The 23011-nt window shown below is 43.7% G+C and overlaps 1 protein-coding gene across 2 annotated transcripts in view; it reads left to right on the top strand.

The window, feature by feature from the left end:
* The window catches only part of LOC143338476 (uncharacterized), a 34482-nt gene extending 16743 nt beyond the window's left edge, over positions 1–17739 (top strand). For both annotated transcript variants that reach the window (XM_076758903.1, XM_076758902.1), the window contains exon 4: positions 16756–17739. In XM_076758903.1, coding sequence (XP_076615018.1) covers positions 16756–16945 — 190 coding nt within the window. In that variant the 3' untranslated portion in view covers positions 16946–17739. The remainder of the gene's footprint in view (positions 1–16755) is intronic.
* Positions 17740–23011: the final 5272 nt, after the last annotated feature.

Raw genomic sequence — 23011 nt, 5'->3', positions numbered from 1 at the left:
TCTCCGAAACTCGTTCATCAAATATGATGCACATGCCATTGCGTGTTAAGGCAGAGCTCGGATTATTAAAACTTTCATGTAAACAGCTTAGATGGGTTATATTAGTCAAATTATGTCAGAAATCTGGAGGCATAACCCAATTAACAGGCCAAGATTCATCATCAGTCTTTTTAATTGTGGACTGGAGCTGTGAAATGCGGCGTGTGTACACCTTGGACTGATTGCTTTCAGTGATTTGATTGCTCACGCTCACCTACTCACTCATTTATTATTTATTATTCTGTAGCGCTAATAAGGTGTTTCCTGTAGCTACAGCACATCCTTGACATTAACCTGATCATCAAACAAATGATGTTATTGCTGAGGCTGAGTTACTGTAAAGCGCATAAATGATTCAATCAAACTATTATCCTAATCTGGTTATTTTCAGTCATTTATTTATAGATTGTATGCAAACCTCCTCAGCGAGGGAACCTAGAGGAGAAGGAGAAAGACGGTGGGGGAAGGACGAGAAGAAAGACGGCGGAGGATGAGAAAGTAGAAAGCAAAAAAAAAAAAAGATCTGTGGGAAAAGATCTGAGATTTAGAAATGGAACAAGAGAGCGAGAGCAGAGGGAGAAGAAGCCCATAAAGAAAATGATTCATTCAGAAACTAAATACAGCTTCATCTTGAAAGATTAGAATATTACAGTGAGGGTTACTGCTCAGGAATGTCAGCGCGGAGCGGCGGCAGTTCCTCATCTCCAAGAAAGGGAATAAGAAATAAAGATGAGCTGTTACTCTGGCATGTTGTACTGTATCATCGTGTGTTTTTCTCCTCTGTGGCTTTTCTCAAATATTACACTTAATATTACGCTGCTCAGTCCAAATCCCGAGCCACTGTTTCACGGTCAGACGGGGACTTATCACTCCATCGACCTGTCAAGTCGACATGCTTCTTTCACGCGGGACAAGAGGATTTTCCCGCTTTGAAAGGGGAGGAGATTTTCTTTTCTTTGAGGCTCAAGTTGAGCTGAGTTTAAAAACTGAATTTGGCAGCGATAGAGAAAAAAGGTGTTGGAAGAGGGAGGAAAAAAAAAAAAGATAAAGTGAAGCCTGAAAAGGAGTGAGTGATGGAAAAGCCATAAAATCTGACAGGACAGATTCCATCAATTAAAAAGCCTCTTGGAGAAGTCTTAGCCCTCAGAGAGAGGCACAACTCAGCACACCACACAGTATCAATCGAGTTGAAAAGCTCAGGCGGGAATTTATTTAGAAAAATGGAAATAGAATATTTGCTCTCGCTCAACAAGCCACTAAAAAAAAAATCTGACCCGAGGAAATCTAATATCAGAGCTGTGTTTGAAAGCTTGTGCAGTACCACAGATATTTTCTCCTAAGTGTGCAGCTCAGCTCAGCTCTACAGAGCATTTTGGCTTCTTTCAGCTCATTGTTTCGGTTTTCTGGCCCACAGCTTCAATATTTTGGTTCACTCTCACCCTCCTCATATCAGCTGGCAGCTGTTTTCAGCAGAGATGCAAACTGGCTTTCCTCCCATTATATTTAAATTGTGCACTAAATTGTGCTTTAGCTTCAGCTTTAGTTTAGCTTTAGACTCGATCCAGACTTCTGATTTGTCAGGCGGCCAAAAGAAAGAAAGGCTTCCAGTGAATGCTAATGTTGCTCTGCTTGATGCCGGTTTTGTGTCTAGACCTTGTTGTGCTGCCCCTCAAGTGACCATAAAATCCATTAATGCAGGTTTAAATTGGATGTCCTGAAGTTTTCAAAGACAGCAAATGCATCAAGAATATTTCTGTAAGTTGTAATGACTGCATCAATCCACATGTTGTGTTTAGGTTCAACATGTGTGACTATTATAACTGTTAAACCTGAGGTGCAGGACAGCCGGCCGTGATTGGTCGGCCAAAGCTGGAGGGGAGAGTAACTATTAGCATGGCGGAGTCTGTGAGGCCATAAGTATGTGGACAGTGTTTGTTTATTTACTGTCACGGCACGTGGGTTTAATTAAATCCTAGAATTAGCTCAAATTCCTCCAGTGCATGATAACATCATACATGTGGATTGTTTTGTTTGTGTTTGTTTTTCCCTTAAAAAAAAAAACCTAAGGGAGAAAATTAAGGGAAAATCAAAAGTGTTTCCTTATAAGTAGGTAAATAGCAGGAAAAATATAAACAAATAAAGGTCTAGTGGAGGTGTAGCAGGAAAAATATTATTGTTAACTCTTATTATATATGTGTGTGTTTGCACACAGAGCTTTGTTCTCCAGTTACTCAGGACATCTTTCAGGGCAAAGCTTATATAAAAATGCTAATGACACTTTAAACATGCAAATGTAGATACTAGTGGCTACAGAATGGAACATTTTGAACATTTTGTACCCAACCAAGACTCATAAATAAGCACTTCATTTGTTCTGTTTCTTAACCGTCTAACATTACAGGAAGAATAATGCATGATGTAGGCCATCCGATGTTATTTATCCAGCGCCAGGTGCACGTTAACTGCATGTTAATACCTGAGTCCGATTGTGTGGCCGAGCAGGACTGTTAATTACTGAGCGGAGTTGTGATTTTCTCCCTGTTACTCTTTTTGCTAATGGCGAATTGGCTGTATGGAACAAAGTAGGGAGGTCTAACAAGGAACTGTTGTGCTTAATCCCCGTGGAGTGTGCGGAGACGGCAGCCTAATCAGATCTGTACTCTGCTGCTTTATCTCTGCCGCTGCTCTGTCTGTTGCTCGATCACGCATTTCGCTGGAGGAGCTCGATGGGCTGCTGCTCTGAGATGGATTAATGACTCTCTGGACCGTACGTTTTTCAGCTAAACTATGAGTCCACTAAGAGTTTTTTTTTTTTTTTTTTTTCCTAAAACACAATCCGTCATCGCCTTCACTGAACAGCAGATAATTGAGAAAAAGGGTGCTGAGGAAGCATTCTTGCTGTTTCTCTCTTTCCTGCTGGCTGAATGTTATCTGTGGGGATGCCACTCATGCTTGTTTGATATCTGTTCTGTGGCCTCATATCACACTCGTATTGTTTACCCTCTATTCCTCTCATTTACAGTCTGTGCTGACTCTTTTGAGCGTCCTATTTGTCAATGAATGCCGCCTCACATCAGTGATATGCATATGCATGCTGGGCGCAGCGGCGGTAGGTTGGAGGATTCCTCCGCCGAGTCTCTGGGACTCGGAGGACGAAGGCCGTAGACTGATCCATCGGAAGGGCTTGAGACGAACGTTTTGTGACAGCGCCTACAGTAACAACTCATCACTCGCCATTCTCACCACACACCCATCATGAATCAGCGCTTCCTGACGCACATCTCCACTGACACAACATCGCATGACAGGACCGGATACTCGCACGCTGGCCTTCGATTGCAATAGACCAGACCGGGGAGTGAGTTGGTGGAGCATAAGAGTCTCTGGAGACTGGGCACTGGGAAGGAAATTTGGGATGACTCTTCATGCATCTTAATACCTCCAACTTTTTTCTCCTCTCACCACGTATCCCTCATCCACTCTCCGTACCTCTTCCCCTCTCTCTCTCTCTTTTTTTTTTTTTGCCTGTGTGCGGTGAAATATTCATCCACATTAAAGATTCATCACAGCAGCTTTAAAAGATTTTAAAAAGTAATAATAGTGTTAAAGGAGACCTGGAGACATCTCGCCGTTGGCTCGGTGTGGCTGAAGGACGGCTGCCAGACACGTTTGTCCCATAGATCCCCATGATGGAGCAGCTCCTGTGTGGTTAAACAGGCACTATAATGTAGTCTGATGACGGATGGATTGATCGCGTTGAACAATCCTAAACAGTGTGTGGGGAAAATAACATGAACACCAGCTTTTTGTGCGTCCGGGTTGACGGAATATGGAGAATTCATACTCTAAAGTGCAGAATCTAGTAAGAACAATGTATAGTGTCTCTGCTGTCACTCAAGTCAGTGTTAAGAGCTGTGGGCTGTGGTGCATGGAGCCCTCATTCACACTACTCCTGCCCTCTATAATGTGCTTCTGTCTACTTCCCTGTCTCCAGAGTGCTACTTCTCAGTTTGGGCTCACGTTTCCTTTCACCGCCTTTGATTCACTTTCTCATGTGGCCCAGAAGGGCATAGCGGTCCAATTCAAATAGTCTCCACACGGCTCCAACACTGGCCCATAGCTACTGACAGCTTCTCATTGTCCTGGTTTTATCCAGAGGAATATGGTACTCTACAGACATCAGAAAGAGGCGCCTTTTCCACTAGATTGCTTGTGTCACTTCCTCCGCTCCCCCCCACCCCCCCACCATTTCTCCGTTTTTCTGCGCTTTGAATATAAATACATTTCACACCTAAATGGGGACGAGGAGAAGTGGTGCAAACTCACAGCTCTGGATTGGGCAGAGGAGCAGCGGGAAAGAGGGGTGAGAGCAGCGTCAGAGAGGAGGTGAGCAGGAAAGATTGGCTCGGCAGCTTCTTACAGCTTTGGTTTCCCTTCCGCGGCCAAATGAACCAGAAACTGAGGTGTTTCTGCGCACGGTTTATTCAGGGAAACCAACATCTGCACTATGCGTACAGCGCGCAAATGAGCAGAAACTTGTCCAAAATAAATCTGAGCCTCTGCGTGTGCACGTTGAGCCGAGCTCCTCTGAAAACACGGTGATGTGTGAGCAAATTATAGATGAACTTCCCATGTTCACGGTCACAAGGATATTTCTGAACCTGTATCCAGCCTCCAGCCATTCATTAAACATTGACAATTCTCTGCCATTATCATAACAGGGAGGGAAAAGACCTGACTGAATAGAATATAAAATGAATTCCCGGGAAAACACAGAGGTTAAGAGAAAAGAGGAGAGCATCTGCACTGAAGAAGCGACAAAGTAAAAGAGACAGAAGGAAGAAACAACAAAGAATATTACAGTGACAGAAAAACCTGTGTGTGTGTGCGTGTGTGTGTGTGTGTGTGTGTGTGTGTAAAAGACAGAGACGACACAATATGAATTTTAAAAGCAACTTTAAAAAACAAATCAGGCAGCCCAGCATCTGTTCATATTAGACTATTCTGCTAAAGTTTGGTGCCACTGCAGGAAGTAGTGTGTCCTATATGTCTGGGCGGTGGACGGACCTGCAGCGAGTCCAACGCTCATGCATGAGACTATTCCAGTTCATGTCACCTTTACATTAATCGCAACAACCCCCCTAACTTTACAGCATCTTTAATAGCACTGACCTCAAATAATTGTGATCACCCAGATCTGCAGCAGTTTGTTTTTTGTTTAGCTGCTCAGTCCAGATCTTACAGGTTCGGTTCAGTCTCCTGGCGAATGTTTTCGGCTGCTGTTATCACTGCAAGAGCTCTAAAAAGCAACCGCACGCTGCCCGCTCAGCACCGAATGGCAGACAGACAGACAATTGTTTTTCCAATTACATTTTGTAAGGAAAATGCTTTGTAGCAAAATTGCTGCCTGGATTATGTTCAAGAGTAGGAAGGACGTGACTCATCGGGAGGTTGTCGGGTGGATGGTGGGCATGCAAAGTGCAGAAGTTTCACATCGGAGATCAGGATTCACATCCTGAGCGTTATGTGTGGTTCGGTTTGAGCAACTAAAGCTCTTTGGTTAATGTTTGAAAAATAGTGGTTTTGGTTCCGTTTTAAGAAAGTAAAAACATATTGCCTCATATTTCAAGTCGCTTTTGACTTTTTCCAAGTGGTGAACCTCGCTCCATCCCTGTGAACGGCTGAGCCTTTCCAGGATGCTCCTTTCTATGAAACTATGAGACTATAAAAACCATAAAAAAAAAAATAAAACTTTATTGATGTTGCTTGCTAGGCGCTGGTATTGTGATGGAAGATTCGATATTGTAGGGAAAACAAATGAAATATGTTCTTATACCGTCTTTTTGGCAAATGTGTTTCTTAACAATGTTTCCTTCTCCCGCTGCTGCAAATGGTAGCTGCACGTAAACTTAATTTCTGGGAAACAGAGTTGCATTCCTTGTAAATCCCTTGTGCATCAGCAATCCCACATGGGAAAGGTGAAGCATATACAAGGTATAAATTACCATATATAGAGGCAATTACAGAATGGAAACATATTGAATGGGTATTGTTGAAAGATGCCAGTCATAAACAGTATCACAGTCATAGCTGACGTATGAGAAATATGATGCTTTCTTTCTTTATGCTTTAAAGAAGGAAAGTAAACTGTATAAATCTTAGACATGAGCCAAAAACTACCTTGCGTACCAATCAGTCAATAATGCACTTATTGAGTCCTGAGGTTAAGCTCCTTCAGCTAAGCAACATCAGGATAATCTTCTGACTGCAGAGCCTGGATTTATTTTCTCTGATATTTCAAATCGCCGGCTTGTCCATATCTGACAGAAAATTGATCCGAACATGAACAGACTTCTTCCTCGCTGTGTGTCCCAAACCGAAAACAGAGGGAGAGAAACGGAGAGAGGGAGAGATTAAAAGAAACCAACGGAAAGACAACGAGAGAGGAAAATAAGAGCGGGTGTGTTTTCACTTTAACTGGATATGAGAGGTTTTGGTTTCTCTAAAGAAAGATTTGTCAGATTCTTGACACTGACCTTTTGCTAACAACCCTGTCAGAGCTTTCAGTCCTGTGTGTGTGTGTGTGTGTGTGTGTGTGTGTGTGTGTGCACATGCGCACCGCTTCCCCCGTGGATGAGGCTGATAATGGAGAAGTGGTGTGTGTGAAATGTGTAAAGGGCAGGGCAGGCAGTTCTTCTGCAGTAATCCATCTTTACTTCAGGGCTGAGCCACGGAGCAACAGGCATCTCGCAGGGGAGAATGAGAAAACACACACACCCGGCATCACTCTCATTCACATGAAACCACACAGAGGAAATGCTCAGCCAGCAGGGGCACGAGATTTTCACAGCAAGGAAACAAATAATAAGAAATGAAGAGTATTATTTGTTCCACGCGCTCTGTTTTCCTCTTGCGCCGCTGACAGCGCGACAGTTAGAGAAAAACAGGCAGAGTGGTACGTGAAGTGTTAGCCGTGCGCGCATCTGAAAGCCACATTCATCTCAGACCATTCACTGGAGATGTGAAACCGTAAAATCGTTATATGTCCTTACAAATGTGTATCCATCCGCTCGTGAGTTTGTTTGTGTGAAGAAATGACAGATATAGGGTTGGGTGTGAAACAGAGGGAGAGGGAGCGAGAGTCACGCCGAGAGAACAGGGAGAGCGAGATCCCTTGTTCGTGCTGTTTGGCAATAATCACAGAGCCGAACTCGTGCCAACAGCGAGTGCCAGATGGTGCCCATCACCGATGTGCCATGCCTTTGAAACGGGGAGGAGAGAGGAAGATCAAGAGTGGCATGTGGAACAGGGAAGCACTGCCTAATGTGGATGATGTGTCATATAAATACTAATCACGCTAGAATCACACCCACAGCTAAATTAGATCCCTAAAGCTCTTCCACTGGCACCCACTCTCAATCCTCTGCCTGCTTTGGCGCCGTACTAATGTCATTATCAGAGATCATCGATAGATGAGATATTAAATGCTGAATGCTAATGAGAGAAATGTGTTTCCCACATGCTATAGACTAAATAGTGTTTATGGGCACCACTTTTAAAGGGGTTATGGAAGCTATTTGCTTAATTAATGTTTGTGAATCATTTGCTCATTCAGCATAGATCGGTTACAAGCACAAGCAGGAAGAAATGTCTTTGGCTTGTGCTTCACCTCCAGCAGGGGTGGGCAAGGGGTGGGAAATGCTCAGAATGAATTAATTTGCGCAATAATGTCGTCCCAACTGGTCTGCAGGCAAAAGTGCTGGTAGTTGTTCGGCCTCACTGGAACGCGGGATGAAAAGATGGCTGTAGACATTGTTCAAATGGGGATGATGGTGCACAGTTTCCGTCTTCAAAGACAGCGTTGCACTCGATTCACACAAACTAAACGAAAGAAGTAATTGTCAGAAGAATGAAAAAAGAGAGCTTGAGAGAGCTTATTTCCTCACCTCCATCTGTTGGCTCAATCCCGGCGTGAAGCGGCCGGGAATGCCGGACTATCGGTTGTGGAAAGTTACAGAAATGGTGTGACGCAGCCCCCTCAAACCCCAGCGTGGGTAAGACGTTGAGGGAGTTCAAACAGTTCTGTTAGAGCTGACTGAGACCTCGACGCTGGCTTTGTCTTTTTAGTTAGCTCTTTAATCTCTCATGGTGGTCCCCGCAGTGACTCGCTCACCGCCTCTGCAGGCCCCAACGTTTAAAATTTCAAGAGACATGCACAGGATATGGCCTGAACACCACACACCGGCTGCAATTACGTAAGTGGGCAGTGTGTGCACGTGTGTGTGTGCTGACGGCAGTAGAAGTATGCAACACTTACTTTCTTACATGATTATGCTGTATTTACTCTAGTTTGTCCAAAAAAAAGAGAAGTCTATGGTCCACTGATGTTTTTCTGCTGCGCTCACCCTCATCACATGGTCTTCATCAGCAGATGGCCTTTTCTGTGGATTTTCACATTTATTTCACTGTGCATGCATAACCTGCATACAGAGGTGGAAGAAAATGACCAACAGACTGTGGGGATTTGTTAATTTCCTCCGTTCCTCTGTCTTTTGGACGCAAAAGCAGCTTTTAAAAATATTTTTTATCTCCAGACGCAAAACCTACACGTCTTGGCAGAAGCAACAAAACAAATCGAAACAAAACAAACTACTGTTATTCTGTAAAACACGTTTTTATTTCTGACCTCTTTAATCATCCAACAAAATCCCATTTAGAGTAGGTGAAAAAAGAAAGGTTCGGATAAACATTGGTGTTTATCTTCTCCCTATTTTCCACATCTTTGCACATCTCTTCCAGCAATCCTCCCCTCGGCTCACCTTAGCCCTAAATCTTCATTACCCCCTGAGACCGCCGTGATCCCTCCCGCCTCCGAATGCTGGAGGGGTGAAACAAAAACCGCAACCCCGTCACACAAGCTATGAAGAAAGTCTCAATTTGTTAGTGTGAGTTTATGAATGGGTGCGAGATAGAGATGGATGGATCCCAACTGCAAGTTGTTGTTTTTCCTGTTTTTTTTTTTTTTTTTTCAGGTGGCAAACTGCCACCCTGCCGTCACACCCCCCTCCCTCAGATCTCCTCAATAGCCACTCATCCATCAGAGCCTTCCGCTCCAGCAGCTATCACTCAATACCTCAGTGGTGCTGAGGACAAACAGGTACTGAGTGCAACCAGCCATCACCTCTTGCCTTTTAATTCACCTTAGCCGACTTATTGTACAGTTCCTTTATCACAGTAACATCTACGTGACTTTTGAACGACAACTTGCGAAAAATTCCCAATAACAGGAAACTCTGCAGTACCTCTGTGCTCACCCATTGCTGAGTGTTGGATAAATATCCATTGTGGGCAGGTGCTGAGGAAAAATCCTGGCTTGAATGTTAGGACAGACTGTGTAAGCACACCTCATCACATATGTTGAACTAAATTTGGCCCACGACAGCCCCGGGAGGCCGAACAGTAAGTGTTGGTCCAGTTTCCTCAGTGCCAGCGCTCAGCTATCATCAACACAGATCGGCTCTGACTTGGGTTGAACTACTCTTAAACTGTGCTTGTGCTCAGACTTACAGGTCACCTGAATTGCAATGACACATTCAGAAGATCATGGCCCACAATACCAGGGTAGTTTAACCATGCTAGCTCAAACTTTCCTGCTCAGCGGCTGAGAAACAGCACCGTACAGGCAAACTGCAGACTCGACTCTACAACCCAACTCTGTGGTTCCCTTCAGCTCTACTTACCGCTCTTACTGTTCTTATAGTGTTGTGTTTGACCGCAGCAGACAGCTATTTTCTACAAAAAATGCTCTAAAAACCCAACTGTACAGCAGTTAGCAACTAGCTGAATGATCTCATGGAGACTATGTCTGTGTTTTATGCGTTCTATGGTTTACAGCTTGTTTTTGCTGCCCCGAAGAGGCCAAAGAATCAATTACTGCAGGCTTAAGAAATCAGCTACCCTATTTCTATTTAATTTACCCCAAAGACTTAAGTCTTATCTCCTCATTTCTCATCCTGAGCCTTTAAAGATTTTGTCGATTAACAGCCACACATGACGTCCTCGTGTCTTCACCGCCACCTCTGTGATGCTATATTAAATAATCAGGTTGCTCAAAGCAGAAGCAGTTGGGTGATGGCAGCATGTGTGCACAGTGAGCACAGTGAATTCACAGAAGACATCTTTTTTTTTTTTCCCACAGAGCAGATCCTGAATGCTCAGGACTGCCAGCCTGGCTTTTGGCAGCTGGCTCAGTATATGCAAGCTTGTCTCATTTATACACTTTGTACAGCATCTTCCCATGGCACAATGAGCTCTGCAGAGTAAACAAAGCACTGAGAGTTAGACCACAATAGCGGGTCAGGTCTTAAGATGGTACAAGCTAACTCTGATGGGATTGTATAAACTCCTGGACTAGCTGCTTTTATTTCCTCATCCCTCGCTTATGCTTCTCAGTAATCAATCTTAACCTCACTTGCTCTTTATTTATGAAGCGATTTGATGCACGAGGATTTTCTCTGATCTTAAACCTGCCGGGTTCTTCATCTCGTCTCTTCAATAAACAACATTTTGTTTTATTTATTCATGCGCATGGAGCGAAACACAAACAAGGTGAGAGTCTGCCCTGTCTCTCGCTGGGAATGGCTGCGCTGTGGATTTTTGAAAAACAAAGGGCCAGAGGTCGCTAATAAGGTCACGTTAGTAAAATCTATCTGGGTAATTGCTATGAAAATGTAAATATCTGGCATTCATTATCACACAAAGGGAAAAGTTTCAAGAAAGAGGACAGGTATGGAGGGAGAGGCTGCACACAAGGTTAGGTTATTCAAAATCATCCACAACAGGTTTCCCTTTGTTTATTCTGAATGGCTGCCAAGCGCTTCAGCACTTAGTTATGAAGCCAAATGTACTGACCTTGAGAAGAATAGTATCCTTGCATGCATAGCCTCAGTACAATATATTGTTCTGTCTTGTGCTGAGAGGTGTTGCAGTGTAATGTGATCTGACTGCCGGTGATGTGCATTTAAGCTTTTAGCATCCTATGATTAGCATAAATTATACTGCATAGTCAAACCCTACGTGGATCGCATAAATCATGTGATGACGTGTCCCTGAGGTATTAGTCTTGTTCACGGTGTCAGTGTCTTTCTTTTTTCTTTTCACTCAGTCTCCTCCCAGCGATACAAACTGAAATAATAATTTGCCTCAGCGTTCTCGGCCTGTTGCAGACATCAGTTTCCATTGGTTCTCGCCTCGGTCGACTATCTCGTTAGCGAAGCCTTCTGTTTATCTTCAGTTTTCTTCTGTGAGCTTGATGAATGGGGGTGTGGAGATGCAAGATTAGTGATTTCTATATTTTTCCCTCCTCTGATTGCTCTGTGGGTGCACTGGGACCAACCTTCTGTCAATCACAATCAGATCGAGCCATCAGACAAAAGATGCCTCAGCCAGCTGTCAATAAGGAGAACCTGACAACAACAAAACTTAATTGTAGACTAGCTGACTGGGTGTCTAGCTTGAGATCACACCTTAATTATCTCATTATCTTTTGATGTAAGACAATTTCTCATGATCACAGCTTAATTATCTGGAGCTGAGCCTGTCATCGTGACATACTGATTTAATTATATTATTTCCAGATATCAGGCATTGTTCAAAAAAATCACTGTAAATGACTCATTGTCTTGAGGCAGTTTTTTAGCCATGCATGGCGATGTGAGTCTGATGGTCTGTCCGTCAATCAGTCTACTGGCTGGAATATCCCAACAAACTCTAAATTAAAATGGTTTATATGGTAAACATTTTCTGCTACAAACATCATGCTACTATTGTCATTGGGCACATGTTAGCATGCTGATGTTAGCATTTAGCTCAAAGCACCTCTGTGCCTCGGCAAACCCTGCAGAGCTGCTGCTGAGGCTGTAGATTGTTCTTCTCATTTTATTTTGTGGTTGCTTACGATTTCATTTGAGTTATGCAGTTGTCTTATTATTAATTTAATCTTTTTTCTGTTTTATTCACGTTTAATTGATTGGCCAAATTCTAGGCCTGCAAAGCATAACTGCCCAATCAATCCTACACACCTCCTCTGTATATTTTAGACCATTATTTACCTTAACTTTTGCCTCAAGAGCAATAAAACTGAGGCTGGCACTGTGGCTAAACCTACAGCTAATTAGTAGAATTCAGTTTGCATCACATATACAGTAAAAAGCACACAGACAAACACAGACATACTCAGAGTACACTGAGGCAGTGCATGAATCAGTATTTGTGGAAGGTGTTTATTCTAAAGCATCCAGAATCATACACCTGCAGAGCTTATTGAAATGGATGAGCCAAGAAAGATCACAGCCGGTTGGATAAATTACCCGTATTTCGCAAGAGTCAAGTACACCCACATCTGTTTACATTGCAATCTCAAATCAGTGCAATCTGACTGTGGATGCAGGTATCGATGAAGGATCTTTAACGCCAGGCAACAGTCTGGGACGCTCCGTGACAGCCAATCAGCTGCTGGGCCCATCTCAGAATAATTGTCCGGAGAGTGTAATACCTCAGGGTACAGCCTGTTCTCCTGAGTGGTAATAGGAAGGTTGTTGTCGTGTGTGTGGATGCTGTGGGGTTGCAGTAGATGGTGGGGTGATGTGTGTGCGTGCACACATGCACATGCATCTGTTGTACTGTGTGTTGGCACTTGTTATACATGCATTCATGGGTGTGGCACCTCATCATAGATGAACACTGCTGTCTACAGAGATCGGCTGCTCATGTAATTCCTGCTGAAATGAAATGTTCTCTTTTATTTAAAAAAGATATTCAGCCTATAGGGGAGAAAATTGCAAAGATATTTCGAGTTGATTGCCTTTGCACTGCTATATTTCTGCTGAAAGTCTCTCCTTCCACCACTCAGCAAAAACACAGAGGAGGAGAGATGGAGGAGAAATGATGATCTCCTGCTGGTGCTGTTGTATGAATGTTTTATAGATGGAAGGATGAAAAAGAAATGAACCCCTGCTCAACCTCTATGCTTATATTATTTTAAAATACTGGGTTAGAATATTGTTTTCAGCTTGTCACATGTTTTCGCCTGTATCCAATCTGACGGCACTTAAAATCCTCATTTGCAGACAGTGCAATACAGTGCAAGTATCCTGCTCTTACACCAGCATATGATACTGTGTCTAAGCTCATCTGACTGCAGTAAAAACGACTTCACCACAGACGGAAAGTAGCGCCAGTAATGATATTGTTAATAATATTTCCAACACGACTGTTAATTGCCTCTTATCGTTTTTAAATGACAATTTTGGATAACCTTGAATTCCAGACAAGTGATGTTGTAACTACAAATCTGCTGATTCAATCCCCTCTAGAGATGCGCTGGGGTAGTGCTCTTGGGCAAGGTCACTGTCTCCCAAAACGCAATGATTAAAAGAAGAGGAGATTTATACAGTAAATCTCTAAGGATGGAATAACATGTGCAAAGTAAGGTCACACAGTGGGAATGGATAGTGCACAGACACAAACTTTACTGCAAGAAATATCAACTTTTCAAGCTGATGTGTCGACTTTAGCCTCACTTTGATCCTCGCGCTGAAACTCTGAGGTCGTACTGTGGTCACTTCAACCACCAAAACTTGGAGATGTAATGCAGTCAGATACATGCAAGGACACGAGAGAGATCCCATCCAGACACGACTCTGCTGTGAACAGTCTGATACGATTCTTCCACAAGGTTTTAAAGTTTGAAAATTACCTCGCTAAGCATTCTTAAAATTACTTCTAGTCCCTCTCTGTCTTTGAAGCACCCAGCATTTATAAAAATGCCAAAATTTTCATTTCACAAGTTTTAACTGCTCGACACACGGCGCATCCAAAAGTCCATTCTCAGTGTATCTGAACTGGAGCCTCGACACTGTGCATTATTAGCATTATTCAATCGCTGATCTGTGATCTATTGGCTAAGCTATCTATTTTTTCTAATGGTTAAATGAACGCAGGTCAATATATCCATTTCTTTGTATCCCTTACTATTAGTTTTCCCTCTTTAAACTTGGTTATTGAGACATCTGAGCATTTCTGGGACAAACTCGAAAAGTTCTAGACTTTATGGTCTGTTGGTGTAGAAAGATGCGCAGTGTACGGCTGATTGTGGTTGTGATGAACTCAGGTGCACCCTCGTAACTTGATGATGTCACTGGCTGTGGATAAGCACCAGGTGTGGGATGTATATCTGACGCTTGTATCGAACTTGCCTTGAGAAAGACCAAGCGTGGTCATGCGCCGATAATAAAAATCAGTGGAGCTCAGTGTGCTGTCATCCTCTCTTCAATATATGTCAGACGGCTCTTGCTGATTCTAAGTTGCATATTGGACCATGATTGACTTCCATACTGTCATTCATACCTTGGGCAGATTAATGTGGAAACAGCCTTCTGGTGTCAAATGCTGCACATCCATCATTCTGCACAGCGAAGGTCAAACATCCAAGTGAAGCACCAACAAAGAAAACTCATTTTTGACCGGAGGAAACTTTAAAGTCATTCAAAGCCGTGTGAGAACCAGCGACACACAGCAACTCCTGTGAAAACACATTGCTTTCAGCTTTCGCTCATTTATTGTTAAAATGAGCCTGCAGCTGCCACCTGTAAGCTCAGGTCAACACACTAGCACAATCTCTCTCTCTGAAACCTATATTATGGCCTGTATTATCAGTAAACACCCCCTAATTTGCCCGCAGGCAGCACCTGAGGTGGGGTTCGGCCAAAAAAGCGCAGATGTGAGCAGAGGACAGAAGAGGAGCAGCGGAAAGAGCTGTGTTAGGTTCACAGCTTCCTGCCTGCCACAGTTTGTGGGCTCAGTGTGCAGATAATTAAGGTTGAGGGTGGACAGCTCCCTACAGCTCCAATGTGCCTTCATCACGCAGAGCTGTGGACCGGGGCTATTCATTTTCACAAAGAGGGAGCACAGCGGACGCGAGGCTGGAGCCACTGGGGAGCTCTATAGGGAGCTGAGCTGTGTGGTGGCACAAATAGGGGAGGCTGTGAAGATGGGGGAGTGGAGTGCTTTATTTACTCGATTCATTTCGGCGCGGCAGCAGCAGCAGCGACCGGCTCCATCCCTTACTTTGCTGCTGACTACTTTGCGCCTCATTTTACGCAGCTTTGGAGGTTTGTTTCAAGCTGTGAAGCAGTCCCAGATGCCACAAAGAGGTTTAGTTGAAGTGGCTTTTTTTCCTACCTGCTGTAAATATTGCGGAGGGTAGAAATCCTCTCCGCTGCTCTTTGTACCCACTCCCTTTTTTTTACTGTTTACTCTGTCCGTACCCATTGCCTGCACTGTGCTCCTGTCTGGACTTTGATGTTTCACCTGTTTTTTTTTATGGTTTGTTTGTTTTTGTGCATTAAAATACTAGTGGGCATCCAGCGTGAAGTGGGTGAGTGACTGAGGGAGTGGGAGTTATGAAGCCAGATGGATGTGAATGTGAGAGCCCTCATTGTTCTTGCCTGAGAAGTCCAGGCCCTGCTGCTGCTGCTGCTGCTGCTGCTGCTGCTGCTGCTGCTGCTGCTGCTGCTGCTGCTGCTGCTGCTGCTGCTGCTGCTGCTGCTGAGCTCAGTCCTCCTCGCTTCCTCTGCAGCACTCCTCTCCTCGTATCCTCAACCGAGGGAGTCCTCTTTATTTCCAGCATCTGTGCTGTGATGAGAAGCACCAGCTAACTAGGCCACTGCATAATAAGCAAGAATAGCAGCAAAGTAAAATGAATAAAAAAAAAAAGAAAAGGGGGGGAGAAAGAATCGGTTCACGGGGGGAAAGCTTACCCAACATGTAACTGCTGACAAAAGTAATTCAGCAAGCAAATATTGTCCTTTTTCCTTTATTGCACATGCATTCATTTATTATTGCTTACCTTCACGTATAGCTTCTGCAGAGGTGCATCAGAGTTCACGTCTCATTTCGGCAGTGAAGCCCCTGAGCTATACTGTCATGTGACTGACAGTGCACCTTGCTGACTTTTCGTTTGGTGTGTGTGTCAACTGCAGTCCTGGGATCCCTCCTGGTGCTGCAACATTTCCGTGATACTCAGCATTTTAGCACTTGATTCACTTTGTCAACAGCTTCATTATTGTGTACTATAGGAAGTGGCAGACGCGGGAGTCTTCCCTGCTTCTCTGCGATGCTTTTCACATTAGTTCTTCCTTGTATCTTGTGCTGTTGACACTCTTTATTTCTGCAGTGTTTAAAGTGGTGATAATTCATTTTTTTATATAACAGTCTGCCTGTAGTGATGAACCTACGGAGAATTATCACCTGAATTTGCAGCTTCCCTCAGTTTTACGAAGCTTTAAAGTGAGTTTCAGCTCATTTTTTAAGCCGTTCAGCTGGAACTTTACTGTTTTGGTTCACTCTCATCATTCTCACAGTGTCGTTTTCTGCGAAAAAGCTCTAAAAAAATCACTGAACACTACCTGCTCAGCACCAAACAGCAGACAGGCACATTTAGCAACGAGCTGGTGAGCAAAGTGGAGCATTTAGCAGCTAAAGAGGTGGCCAGAAACAACTCCAGATGAATGGCCGCATCTGCTGAATGTGTAAATAAGCATCTCAAAAGGTGATGATGTGTTTCTGCTGCCCTGAGGTGGTTAAAAAAAATACTTATTACAGGTTTAAACACACATCACTGACATTTTCCTGCATTATCCCTCTTTCTCTTTCTAGTGTGGAGCATGACTTTCGTCTGCAGGAAGGGCAGGTGGTGCGCACATGGAAGGTGGGCGACCCTCCCGAGGGCTCGCCACAGCCCGCCACCCCCCAACCCACCACACCCCACCAACAAGACTCCCCCCAAGCGGTGCGACCCCCTGCTACCACCAAGAAGAACAGGAAGAAATGTTTCTGGTTCCTCTGAGCGCTCGAGGATGGAGCAAAAGACGTTTTGATACTGTAATGCACTGCATACCCTGAAACTACAAGCGATAAACTACGGAGGTTTGATCAAAAAAACAAGCGTGGAGTGAAGTGGAGATTTAAAATGCAAAACTGTGGGAGGACAAAGAGTTACAAAGGTGATGATTTTAGCTGTTGTTGAATGGTTTGACTGGGCCGCACATGTTGTTACTGCTCTTAAAATGCCTCTTCAGCACTTACAGGTTTGGTACTGGTGCAGGGAAGTAAAAGTGCTGAAGTCAAATAAAAGCAGAAGTTCAGTCCACAATATGACTCACTGTTAGGAAGCAATTAGGAGACATAAAGAGAATATATGGCGGGTGGAACGGGGCAAGGGGCAAAGAACAAGAGGCAATACCGCAGAGGGGATGGAGAATATTTATAAGAGATGAAATGAACAGAGTTTATAGGTAAAGAGAGAAAAAGACAGAGAGGAGGGATTCATCTTCATTAATGGACTAATGAGGGTCAGAACACCAGCTTTTATATCCAGAGACATTTAAAAAGAATTATTATGACCTGTATTTAAAAATTTTAATATACTGTAATTGATGAAAATCTACTACACATGTCGACATGCACATACAGCACACACACAAAACACATGCTTAAAAAAATGAACACGACATATTTACATAAAAAGCATATATAAATTGAGAACATGAGTGAGTTGAGTTCTGTACATACCAGAGCTATTCTGCTTGGATGCTATATTTCAGATATGGATTACTGCTCTATAAAAGTATTTTACCACAACTCGCTGTGTGCGTTTTTCATTCTGGGTCCAACGTCTTTGAAGACAGAGTGGAAAAAGTATTGAGGTTCTTTACTTAAAGCAGCTATAACTGATATTTTTATATGTATCAAATGGCAAAGTAAAGGCAACGTGAAAGGGGTCGCTCATAGTGACGAACCTACAGAGAATTATCACCTGAATTCTGCAGCTCCCCTCGGCTTTATGGAGCTTTATAGAGAGTTTAAGCTCATTATTTTGATTGGTTTGCTCTCATCACTCTAATAGCATTGTTTTAGGCCACAGCAGGCAGCTGTTTCCAGAAAAAAAATCCACTGTACACCACCTGCTTGGCACCAAGCTGCAAACAGTGCAACAGAGAGAGACGAAACCGGAGCTAAAGGGAGAGTGGATACTGGATTTACACTCTCAGGCGGCCACACACACGACTCCAGATGAATGCGGATCTGTTACAAATTTAACATTTTGCACACGTGAATTCAGCTTAAATAGTGATGTCAGTGATGCTTTTACTGTTAATGTAAAAATACTCCATTACAAGTATTGAAAATCAGTATATACAGTAGTTTAATTGGCAAAATATACTCAAAGTGTCAAAATAAAAGTAATTATTCTCCAGAAAAAACCTTCTATAACTGATATGTAATGTTATACATTATATTATTAGAGTGTTAGTACTGATGCATCAATGTGTCAGCAGCATTTTGCTGTTGTTGTTTAAGTACTTTATATATAATTTTGCTTTTTTTTTTCAGTCCAGGGGTTCCAAACCTAGTTTTTGGATCCCTCCAAAGGGTCACAAGATAAATCTGAGGGGTCCTAAAATGGTTAATGGGAAAGGAAAGACTTAAAAGTTCTGCTACACAAAGTTGTTGTTGGAGATATTAAATATTTTTACCTCTTTGGGCCGAGGGAGTCTCTCATTGGTGGAACTGCTAATGAGCTGACGAGCTGCATCGACCTCTGACAAGAAGCTCCAAGTAAAAACAGCTTTTCTGTAATGAGTCAAAAGCCAAAAAGTTTGGGAGTTTCATATTTTAAACTCATTAAAATCTCGATATGAAAAGTAATAACGACAGCTGTCAGGTAATTAGCAAAGAAATAAGTAGAAGTCCAATAATTCACTCTGAAAGGTGGTAAAACAGGAGTATAAAGTGCGCAAGTGGAAATACTTCAAAACTGTCAAGTACAGTACTACTAAATGTACTTAATTCCACTTCTGGCTATTATTATGAGCCATTTTATTTTGAGTCTGTTTTAGGATCTTAGGATAGATGAACGATTATGAATTGCAAGCGAACCAGAAAGCATTTCTTAGATATCGCAGCCCGGCACAGGGAACGGCCTCTCGGAGCTCAGATGGCGGCTCAGACAGCCCACTTTCCTGGACACTCCAGGGCAAGTCTCAGGAAATTAAGCCTCAGCTGTTTGATGGCTGTGAGAAGCCCCAAATATTACTACTTAGTAATTCATGACACACATAAGCTGCTTCTATGAGGCTCTGAGGTGGTATGAGATCCTGGCCTAATTTATTCCAAACTTCGGAAAGTGTTCGCTCTCAGTTTGTTTGCCTGCTTGTTTGGATTTGTACAACTGCTGCCAGCTTCCACTTTGCCTCGAACAAAGCAGGAACAGATTCTGTTTTGTTTTTGTTGGGAAGAGTTGTTGGAGGGAATATGCATCCGCGTCAGGCAGGAGTCCACGGTCCTTGTGTACCGGACTTGTAACTGCCACTTTTTCTTGCTGGGCTCTTGAGACACGAGTTCACAGCGTATGCACACATGAGCGCGCACACACACAAAAAACACACACATCACCTTAAGCTCGTTCAGCTGAGGCCTCCGTGTTCACCGTCTTAACCTGCGTCCTGCAGTGCTGCGCTGAAGCGTGGAAGTCGAGAAGCTGCACGTACCGCCACGTCTCCACACAAACCCTGTCGCGCGCACACACTCCGCGCACAATCACACAGCTAACATATTGTTCTCAGACCAACACAATGCATTATCTCCCCCGCAGTTGTTCGTCTCTCCCTCACAACCAGGCACACGCTTCCTCCTGGTAGCTCTGTGTGTGCCTCGCAATGCTGAGAGGAGTGTAGAGTTGTCAGTCATTAATCTGCTACAGCACAGCCTGTAATCCTGATGACAGAGCAGAGCGGGCTTACAGAGAGCAGAGAGGATCTGAGCCCAGCCTGGAGAGGGGAACAAAGGAGCCAGAGAAGACTGGCTTGGAATCCATAAAGAGAAAGGAAGTGTGCGTGTGTGCGTGCACGATTTTGTGTGTGTGTGTGTGTGTGTGTGTGTGTGCAGGGATTTTGGGGTGAGGTAGGTAACTATTTTGTCAGCAATGCTGCAGTGCTATTCAAGAATGCTGGCACACACAAAAGGAAGAAAAGCTCCACGTGGAAAGCAACCCGGGCTGCCGGTGTGTCACACTGACACATCAGGTAAACGGGCTGCGGTCCAGGATGGTCATTATGGAGCTCCAGAGAGAACACAGAGGCCTGCAGAGGAAGAGGGAGAACAAACCTATTTAGAGGCCTCTTCAAAGAAACATCAAGGGTCAAAGTTGGCTCACGCAATTCAGCGCAACATCAGTCGAGGCTCAGCTGAAAATGAAGGAGAAAAAAATAACCATGTCTCGAGGCATCAACAAGCATGCATAATGGGCATGTGAAAACAACTACAAGTGCCTGTGCATGCTGAGAGGAAGCAGCAAAGCTAATACTGTGTGAGTCACTGAGCTTAGGCTGCTATAGAGATGTTACGTTTCACTTTACCACATTACAACTAAAGAGGTCATTTCACAGTCAGTCAGAGCGAGAAGGCAGAGGTGCTGCACACGTAACCTGTCCGCGAGTCCGGCAGCCAAATGATGCCATTCGAAGGTTAATCCAATAAATGATGCAACATAAACTGTCTTTTCTCAATGACTTAATAATGATGCTGATAAACAAGCCCCAAAGTTGCGATGATACTTGAAAGAATTTTCTTTTCTTTGAACTGAGGTAGGAGCCTCATTAGTGACCAAATAAAAGAAAAATATGGATTGAATGTGGACCAGGGGATCCAAATTAAAAATACACCCACATGCACGCCCACACACACACACACACACACACACACACACACACACACACACACGGACACACACGCACACACAATGCCTGGGCACATCCTCTGGCTTAGTTCTCCAGATTTCAGAGGAATCACACACACACACACACACACACACACACACACAGTATCGCAATCATGTCTAGCACTGCAGCACTGTGTGTGTGTGTGCGCATGTGTGCGTGCATGTGCGTGTATGTGTTTGTGTCACTGGGACATAGTAAATAATGAATTAAAAAGTACCCATTTCCAGACGACCTGCCAAGTTTCTGAGTCAACTGCGATAGCTGCAGATTGGTTTAATAAAATATGAGCTAAATTCTCCCCTGCCACTGCTGTCACTGATGCAAAAATGGGCAATGAAATGCAAATACAATCACGGCTGGGCTGCGAAGCAACCAGAAACACAGCAGACCTGCGACACCAGAGTTCTCCGTGCGAGCCGTTAGATGCGATCAGACGTGCGTGGCAGACATGGAAAGCAACGACGCTTCATTCCAGAAGAGTTTTCTAGCAGGAAGAAAGGTTCAGAATCTGTCAATAAACTGCACAAGTTTTGATTAGTTTTGGACATTTTGCTTTCAGAGAGAACTTCAAAGTAGACGCACACAGCAAAGATTTTAATAAAGAGTGGGATGATATTCGACAAGGGCCCAGACTGAAGTAGAGATGTTGGAGGAGGTTCAGAAGAATCAGAAGAACTTCCCAAATGTACATAGTTGGAGCTTTCGGAGGAACATCAACACAGACGCTGGGCTGTGAGTGAAGTTTCGACTGTGTGCTCATTCCTTCACTTGTAATGATTTCCGTTACGTGTTTTTGTTAAGATATGTGAGCTGCATCGCCAAGTGCGCCATGTAGGCCTCAAATCCACTCACACTTTACTGAAACATGCCTCTCAGATTCTCCGAGCTGGTGGGTGAATGTGCACGGGGGGTCCGTCGACGTCCACATGCTTGTTTCTTTTATACTTGCACACAAAACTCCTCTATGTTTCAAAGCAGAAGTTGGATCCACCAGTGCTTGAAGGTGGAATCGGGCTGCGGTCTTACTGACTTCAGCTCTGGGTGGAAAAACGCTGCATTCATTTGAATTAAGTCAGTGTTGACACCGCTGCTTGTGTTGCCTTAACACAGGGATGTTTTTGGTCTGAAGGGTGTTATGGGTAACCAATAGAGGTGAGACATTCATGTGCACCACAGACTTCCTGCTGGCCGAGCCGGTTCAGCCCTTCGCTAACGTGAATGGGATGAAATGGTTTAATGCTGCAGCTTCAGCCTTTCCAAACGTTACAGGGCCGAATGGATCAAATTCTGATTATGGAACGAAGAATTTCTCGGGGATCGTGATGCTTAAAAATGTTTTTTCCACCAATTTGTAGCCACTCCTTGTCACCTGATTGCATGCGGGGAAAAAAGCTATTTGGACCCCTGTTGGCTGTAATTACATGTTGAGACCACTGTGTCAGATTGGCTTTAAAACTGAACGTTTCTGCCTGCACAAATCTGCATGACGCACTGCTGAGGAATGGAAGGTCTGTGTGACTGACATAACACCATTCGCTCTGTATAGTTGCAGAAATATTGACATCTTTGCAGAACTGTATTTCTAGTTTGACGATTAGCACACATCTCATGGAGACGGGCTGCAACACAATACACACATATCGTCGTATAGAAGCAAAAGATCTGACAGTTCACAAGCGAAAGAAATGAAATCTGCACCACATGTCATGCAGCCAAACTCGTGATGCTGAACAATGAGAGTTTCTAAAACAGTTAGAAGACATTTTGAGCAAAGAATAAGCAAGAGTTCATGCCTATGCTGCCTGCAGGGCAGTCAATGTGCTCAGGAACACGTTTGACAATTATTTTCAAGGGAATGTGTCACTGTTTGAGAGGAGTTCTCTGAACATCAAAGTCAGTCTCTCTGAAGACATGTTAGATAACTTCAAAGTCCTGTGACTGCTTTGCCGAGAGGTGCTTTCCCTTTGTTTTGTTCTGCTAGTTTGTTTTCTACTCCATTGTGGAGTAGATGATAGAGTCTGTGGGTGTGTGTTGCATCATGAACCTGCTCTTCCTAATTTACAATTCAAGGACACGTTGGACATAGAACATGACTACAAACACCTAAATATTCTAACAGGTTGGTAACCGAG

The sequence above is a fragment of the Chaetodon auriga genome, chromosome 19 (genome assembly GCF_051107435.1).
Source record: "Chaetodon auriga isolate fChaAug3 chromosome 19, fChaAug3.hap1, whole genome shotgun sequence".
In the NCBI taxonomy this organism is placed as follows: domain Eukaryota; kingdom Metazoa; phylum Chordata; class Actinopteri; order Chaetodontiformes; family Chaetodontidae; genus Chaetodon; species Chaetodon auriga.
The sequence above is the reverse complement of the archived record's forward strand: the minus strand, read 5'-3'. Positions and strand labels throughout refer to the sequence as shown.